General features: G+C 33.5%; 1 protein-coding gene across 1 annotated transcript; it reads left to right on the top strand.

The window, feature by feature from the left end:
• The first annotated feature begins 3,150 nt into the window (after positions 1–3,150).
• Positions 3,151–5,249, top strand: LOC108471187 (uncharacterized). Its single transcript, XM_017772796.2, has 5 exons — positions 3,151–3,509; positions 3,912–4,059; positions 4,418–4,488; positions 4,595–4,798; positions 4,884–5,249. The coding sequence occupies exons 1-5, from the start codon at positions 3,243–3,245 to the stop codon at positions 4,911–4,913; spliced, it is 720 nt and encodes a 239-aa protein (XP_017628285.1). The 5' UTR covers positions 3,151–3,242; the 3' UTR covers positions 4,914–5,249.
• The last annotated feature ends 2,851 nt before the right edge of the window (positions 5,250–8,100 follow it).

Here is an 8,100-nt window from a genome sequence, read left to right as displayed (position 1 = left end):
AAATTATATGTAGGTAACTTTTTGATATCTCATCTTCATAAAAGAAAGATTTACTTTCTCTAAAATATTTCAAGATATCGATGAATTCATGTAAACTTTTACATCTCATTTTTGTAAGTAATGATCTAACATGATAAATCTTAATTTGTAATATTTTATATAAAAATTTTATGGATTTAACAAGTGATATGGGAGTTAAGTTACGTGAAATCATTAAAAATTAATTGAATTTTTATTATCTTTGGAATGATTGTTAAAATATTATGGATTTCTGTTGAGATGACCATGAAGCATTTGGTTTTGGCTGCTTATGAATTCAATTTTTTTAGGGTTTTACAAACTAAGTTGGATTAATATTTACACATGTTTGATTCAACGAAGGATCAAAGTCTATAGATTTTGTACTTGCTGATTTATACGATTTTATGCACCACCGTCTTTTGTTCTGTTCTCACAAATATTTGTTGGTCGAAGCGTTAACTTGGTTTGAAGGCAAAATTAGGCTTAAAAGCCAATTTTGTTTTTTAATTACTTCTTTAGGATTTAAATTTAGTGAAATAGATCATTTTTAGGAGAGAGAAAGAGAACGGCTTTTTGAATGTTGTCCCGTTAATGGTAGAAAAGATTAAAATTTTCCAACGGTAACTTTTTTTACCCTATAAATATCCCCCAATTTTCATTTTTTTTCATTCACATCCTTCTCTCAACTCTCTCATTTTAAATTTTTTGATATTTTCATTTAAAATTTTTTTTAAATTATCTCGTGTTTTATTCATTCAAATTGATTTCTCACAAATGGCCACCTCTCTCATGCTCTTTGACGACAAGCATATTTTCGTTGCGCAAACAATAATGGTAAGACGAAATTTTAAATTTCTTTATTTTCAATTATGTTAAAATTAATTGATTTTTTAATTTAAATTTTTTTCTTGTGCAAATAGGCGGATGATCGTGTTCTGGAGGGCTTCATTCATAATATGGGAAAGCCTACGATCCCTGAAATTCGTGGCCACTTGTAAGAGGCTGGATTCTTGCATACGTCTCGCATGACCAAGGGCTGCAAACTCGATCTTAGACTAATCAACATGTTGGTGAAAAAATAGAGGCTCGAAACACACACTTTCCACCTTTCATGCGGCAAGTGTACAATCACACTCAAAGACGTAGCGCTACAACTCGGTCTACCGATGGATGAGTCAGTCATCACGGGATCAACGGTTGTTCTGAGTAAAGTGGACATCTGTAGAGCACTGTTGGGGAAGATCCCGGACAAGTTCGAATGTGGTCGGATATCGATCAACTAGTTGAAGGATAATTTTGACGAGCTCCTTGGAGACCCAACAAAGGAGGTCATAGAACAATACACTTGAGCATTTATCATGAGGTTAATCAGGGGCATTTTAATGCCCGAAAAATCTCGAAATTTGATGCACATAAGGTGACTACTACATCTAGTGGACTTCAATGAATGTGAAAAACCAAGTTGGGGATCTGTCGTCTTATCTACGTTATACTGGGAGATGTGTCGAGCCATAGTACCAAATATGATGTCGATTGGTGGTTGCCTGCTCCTACTATAGTTGTGAGTCTGGTGGCAACTACCGTTTTTCTCCATTTCCAAGTAATTAGTACATTTAACCTTCCTTCTTATTCAAAGGTCGACGCAATTGTGGACACAAGAAGACTCTCAAGCGAGGAGCAACTATTGTGGTGAAGGAAATGTGATGCTCTTTTTAGGGCGATGACTGTTGTTGTTATTAAACAAACCATTAATAACTACATCCACTGTAGCGCTGCGCCGACCCAAGTTTGACCTCTACTATGTCGGAACATCTGCTCTCCACCTGAGAGTCCTCTTGTGTCCACCTCGGTGTCAGCTTTCGGATAAGAATGAAAGGTCAAAGATACCAGCTGCTTGAAAATAGAGAAAAAAATTATGTTGATTACACTAAAAGTTCCCAGAGTTTTTTCGTATGATTATGGTCTCAATCTTATGTATGGTATATATAGAGCATTGTTTGTGTGTATCCAAAAAGCTTGAACACCTGATTGCATAACGATTGTCACTTTGCCCCCCGGTTATACTCGAACCCTTGACCGCATCGAGGTCGTCGACTGGGACCTCCACTTAAACTTCGACCCCTGATCGTATCAAGCATTATTACTTCAAAACCAAATTTCTCCACGATGAGTTTTTGAGGTGATGGCCTTATCCAGCTATGACATATGTGTTCTGAGGCGCTTTATTACATCTCTAACCCCTTAAATCTACCTATAAACTTTCGTAGTTTTAACCCTAAACCATAAAACTTTTCAAAAAACCATAAACCTTAAAATATACACCAAGCCCTAACCCTAGCCTTAAAATATTAAAAATAATTAGAGTTTTTAGGAGAGAGAAAAGGAGAGTCAACTTTAAAACATTCTATTTCGCTAAATAAAAAACAGCCTAAAGAGCTAATTAAAAAAAAAAAAAAAAGCGGCTCTTGCGCCTAATTTAGTCGACTTTGAAAGCTTAATATTTTTTTTATCTCTGAAAAGAAAAAGGGGAAAAGATCAAGCTTTACAATTACGTGTAATATGTAAATGTTGTTGGCAAAATCAGTACAATTTTTAATGATAAAATTGGGTTTTGATTGAATAACTAGCAGAATTGAAACCTAAAATTGATTTTTAACTCTCTCTATTTTTATTTTAAAATTAATTTATTTTACTTTTAAAATTTAAAATCTAAGTCTTTTGTTAATATTAAATTAAAACCAATTTCACAATTTAGAATTTATATTTTTAAACAGTTTTTTTCTAAGCATAGAACCCACAAACCATCTTGTTATATTTGGATCTTAATTTTAAATAATATGACTTAAGTTTTAAGTTTATTAAGCAATATGAGAATAAATTATTATAAGAATTGAACTAAATAATTTAATTTAACTTTTAATTCAAATAAACTAAATAGCATTTTCAGAGTGGAATGTAACCAAAGTGGGCAACAAAATTAAATTCAAATGATTTGGTCATGGCAATTCGAAAGTAAAATTAGATCCATTGAAACATCTAACTTAAAGTCAAATGATTCTTATCATTAAAATTCTAAAAAATTTAGATTAATTCTTAGGCCCATTTTATAAAATATTTAAGCCAGGCTTGGCCTGCATGGATAGAACAAAGCAAGCCTAAAAGAGTCCAATTATTTATCCCACAGGGTTTATATTCCAACGGTGATAATTGCGGGTTTAGCAATGGCAAGACCAACCCGTAGCGGCGGTGGCAGCAGCAGCGGCGAAGAAGACGGGGACGCCGAGTGGAAAGCTGCCATTCAATCTATAGCTGCAACCACTACCGCCACTTTCACTGCTAACGGTTCCAACAGCTCCACTGTAACAACACAAACAACAAGAAACAACCTCGTTTCAAATCCAACCCCAGATACAGATGATTATGTTGATAAATCTGATGAAATAAATCAGAGAAAGCAACCCCAGAAGCTTAAAAACTACCAACTCAAGGTTCCCAAATGTTTCTATCTTTGTTATTTTAGCATTAGCTTATCTGGGTAATTTTGCAAATAATTGGATTAATATCTACTTCAAAAAAATATGAACTCTTAGATTCCATGTCGAGTGTTGAATCATGCTTATTGGATTGATAGTTTCCATAAGACTCATTTTTTTCACCATAATTTGGCATCAATTTTGAGTGCACTGCCGGAAAGTTTAATTTTCTTCGAAGGAACTTTAATGGAGGGTATTTCAGATCAGTTCTACGACTTAAAAGGACTCAATTTTAGTAATTTTCAATTCATAATGTTTAAATCATATATATGTATGTATTCATTCAATTGCAATAGTATTCGGTTTGAACACTTGTGCTATTTTGTTTTGTTTGCTAACTCACAAAGTCATAAGCAGGCACAAAAGCTTTTGGATAACATGTTAGAGAAGCACTTAGTGATAGTGAAGGATGCCTGTAATGTCCCAGATGATGATAGCGTGGTAAATGAAAGTGGAGTTCGTTTATTTAAAAATTCTACTCCTGGGATAGTATTTGACCACGTAGGTGAGTACGTCTTTCCCTTATTTTCATCTCTTGCTGCAATTAGAGAAATGTTTTTACAGTCTGCATTGTTCAACCTTTTCTTGTCTCTTTTGCTACTACATTTGTCTCAAATGATTGGTTCTAGATTCAGAGTTTAGTGAATGGGAAAAAATGGCAGCCTATTTAGGTTACTAATGAAACTTTTCAAAGGGATTCTACCTATTGCTTTTGAATAAATTTGAACTGTTATTACAGGATACCGGATTGGTGTTGATATTGCAATGTGTTTGTGCATTTGCTCTTATCTTCTGAGCTAGCTCTCGGAAGGGTTATCTACGTTATGGTATTTGAGGTCTGAGAGTTATTTGTTTGCTGTCAGATGAAATTCAAGGACCCCAAAAGAAACCAAAACTTCTTCCCAGAAGAGGGATTGATGAGAACACAAAAGAGGTCCGCTTGTTGTCTGGATCTCTTTTGTTTCTGTTAACTCTTTTTTCCCCCTTTTTACTTTGGATTATTCCTCTTAATTTATATTTGGCTACATGGTGGTATGCAGTTCAGACGACAACTATTGTCCATAGCTGTTGACGGAAAAGATATATTGGCTGCAGCAAGATATGCAAGCCAGAGATCGTTAGCTAGATTGGAAGCTAAAGAAGCAACAGCCAAAGAAAAAGCAAAGAGAGAGGAAGCCAGGATCGCGGAACTGAAAAGGATTAGGGGAGAGAGGTGGCTACCTTCAATGGCTAGAGAGATGCAGGTAAAGTCTCAAGTTTGAAAATCATGATCTTATACGCATTTTCAGTCATCTAATCTCTTTTTGCCTTTTTCTTTTTCTTGCTCAGTTAAGCAAAAGATCTGGGCAACAAGTATAGGCCAAACATTTGAAGCTGTTTAGATGGTTGTTTTTCCTTGATGAATGATGATCATAATTGATTCATGATCATGCATGGCAATGCCTCCCCTTCTTTATTTATTTATTTTTCTCTTGAGCTGATGCTAGATATCACTTTTCTTGTAAGTTGCATGTAACTTTTACATGCTCTGTAATAGTGTCTTTTTGTTTGGGTATAACTAAGGTATTTTCCTTGTCCATGAAGACTAATCCTTTTGGGATTTGTGATACCTCTCCCGACAATGCTGTAATGGTCTATTTTTAAATAGGAGGATTCAAGCCCCTCCTATTACAAAGCTTCAGATGATTTTGGCAATCAGCATGGTATAAAGTATCATTGAATTAATAATCAAATTAACATATGACTAATAGCAAATCATCATTACAAAATGTAGACTTTTGAGAGAATGATATTATTCATCCTGTATTATTACCAAGAAAATAAAGGGGGAAAAAAACAAGAAATATGATCATACTTGGCCAAGACATCGACTTTTAAGACAGGGTATGAATCACAAGAATGATGAAGCAAAAATCCCATACAAGAAGGGAAAAAAAGATCCAATTGGCTGGCCTTAATGTGATTAACAATCCCAATTAATATAGGTTTTTTTTTCTTCTTTTCATTTTCTTGCTATTAAAAATCATGTATCTTGTAAGGAAATAGACTGTATGGAGCTCCATTGCTCTACTAACCATATGCTCCCAAATAGCAAAATGGTAGCGCAGGTGAAAATGGGAAGCAACGCGGAAGCTGCCGCCTTCTTTAACCTTTTCGTGAAAAAGCCATGGAAAATGACGGTAGTCTCCATCACTCCATCCCTTCGGCCTTTACGGTTTTTACCTACTAACCCTCTTTTTCTTCAGCTGCAAAACGACACTGTCGAAGTTTCATTTATAACTCCTTTTTTATCTAGCCGAGAGAGAGTTTCCCATCAATATAAAAGCCTCTCCTCTGTAACCCCTTGACAATTTTGTTTTAAAAGATGGCGGTGGTGCTGGCGGTGGTGATTGATGGCTTGGGATTGTTTGTTAGGACGCTGTGGGATCTGCAAGAGAGGCGATTCTCTGCAACTTTTAATGCTGTGACTTCAGCAGCTATTTCCATCACCATGGCCCTTGTAGTTTGCCTCTTGTCCCTTCATGGACATGCAACACCAGAGATTGGTGTTGCCTACATTTGATATTCCTTCCATCCTTCTTTAGTTCTTCACCATCTATATTTAAAGCTTTTCTTTCTCCTCTCTCTTTTTTATACTAGTGGTTCTTGCTGCTGTACTTCACTGATAAACAAGAATACATGTATATATGATGTATATGGCTTTCTTTCTATATATTGCTAGCCATTTTTTCACCTTGGCAAACAATTTGTGCAAGTTGTGGCACCCAAAATGCATAGATTCATATATTTATTTCCAAGCTGCACCTGTGCATGTTGGGTGTATTTTGTAGGAGGATTTTCCAATCAAATAAACTTACTATCCTTGACTCTAATGGAAGGTGGATCAGTGGAATAAACCATTACATCCCAAAAGCCACAAGCCTTGAAGCAGAATTATAGGGATTTAAGAGATGGACTTTAACTTGCAACCAGACTAAACATCAATATAAAAATTGGAAATTGTGCTGTCATTAGTCTTATTACTAAAGACGGATGTTCTAATTCCTCATGTCTGATTGCAGGATACCTAAAGCTCAATTAAGCATATCCTCAGTGGAACGAATAAAATTTTTAATCCATATAAATTTATTGTAAAATTAAAAAAATAAAAATATATTATTAAATAACCATAAAAAAAAGGCGCTTAGGGATTGTGTCACTATCATGCCAATTTTTCATATACGATGTAGTGATGTACTTCCTAGAGATATTTCTTTCGCACATATTCCTCCCAGAACTCATTAGCCGACAATAATCACAAACTTGACCTTTCATCTTGTTTTTCCATTTTTTACTTTAAAGAGCTATCCAGAGATGTGCTTTGTTTAAGGCTTTTCTTAAGTTTGGATCCTATTTGGTCCTGATTAATTTTTCAACTTTTTATTTATTTATTTTAAGTTAGTATATATTTAGCATCTCTTTTAATAGATTGGTGGGTCAACTTCATCTCAGGAAGTGCTCTCTTTGTGTTAAAATAAAAATTATGTAATAATTGAAAAATATGGATATTATATATATAATAAGGGTAATACATGTTATTATTTATTTTATGATAGATTAACCTAAATTAAAAGTGATTTAATTTGGTTAAGGTTTAATAGGCTTTAATTATTAAATAAAGTATGGGTCAAATATGAGTAGATACTCTAGTAATTAGATACTCTAGTAATTAATTTCTAATTAATGACGGACTAATTAGAAATTAGGGCTAATGTGCCAAAGTTATATATATTAGGGCTATGGTTCCCAAATTATACTTATAACTTTTCTAATATCTCATCCTTAAGAAAGAGAGAGTAAATATTCTCTAAATTTCTTGTGTGCTAATTTGGAATATCAAAACTCTAAGATCCAGAAAATTTCAAGATATCCATGGATTCAGGTATGCTACCTCATCTAGTTCTGATATCGTTTTGTTTTCTATGATTTGACATGATAGATCCTGATTTATGATTTTTTAAGTTTTATATCATATCTTGATTTACGATTCTAACAATTGCCATCCGAGCCTTACCATGTTGAATCATTGGGAATTAATTAAGTTTCTATTCTTTTTGGAATGAATTGATTCTCTATTATTTTTGGATTGATTCTTTTTTCAGATCTTATAGATTTGATATTTCTATTATATCCATCTTGAATCTTTGAAATTCTTGTAAATGTTTTTAGGTTTTGGTTAATTATGATTAAATATTTTTAGGGTTTTTTTATTTAATTTCCATTCAATGATGAATCTTGGATTAATTATGGGTTTGATCTTTTGAGAGTTTCTTGTTTAGAATGTTTTGATTGCAATTGCATAATATAACATTCTTGATATTCTTGATTTATTGTATGTAAATCTTGATTTATAATTTTGGATTAATTCTACAAATCAGATAATTCGTTTTAGATTAAGTTTTATGGTATTATGTCAATTATTTTGCTTGTTTTAGCATGTACGCGCATATAAAATAACGCACAATATAAGCTGCCTAAGGTTAAAATCTAGTTTGCTATATGCATA

Source organism: Gossypium arboreum, chromosome 11 (genome assembly GCF_025698485.1).
Source record: "Gossypium arboreum isolate Shixiya-1 chromosome 11, ASM2569848v2, whole genome shotgun sequence".
Taxonomy (NCBI): domain Eukaryota; kingdom Viridiplantae; phylum Streptophyta; class Magnoliopsida; order Malvales; family Malvaceae; genus Gossypium; species Gossypium arboreum.
Note: the sequence above shows the minus strand (reverse complement) of the source record. Positions and strands in the feature narration are given on the sequence as shown.

Bases quoted from the DNA above. Each gene is read 5' to 3' on its own strand.
- LOC108471187 (XM_017772796.2), top strand. From the start codon at position 3,243: ATGGCAAGACCAACCCGTAGCGGCGGTGGCAGCAGCAGCGGCGAAGAA. The intron at 4,489-4,594 runs GTCCGCTTGTTG...GGTGGTATGCAG, and splicing joins TTGATGAGAACACAAAAGAG to TTCAGACGACAACTATTGTC. The intron at 4,799-4,883 runs GTAAAGTCTCAA...TTTCTTGCTCAG, and splicing joins CAATGGCTAGAGAGATGCAG to TTAAGCAAAAGATCTGGGCA.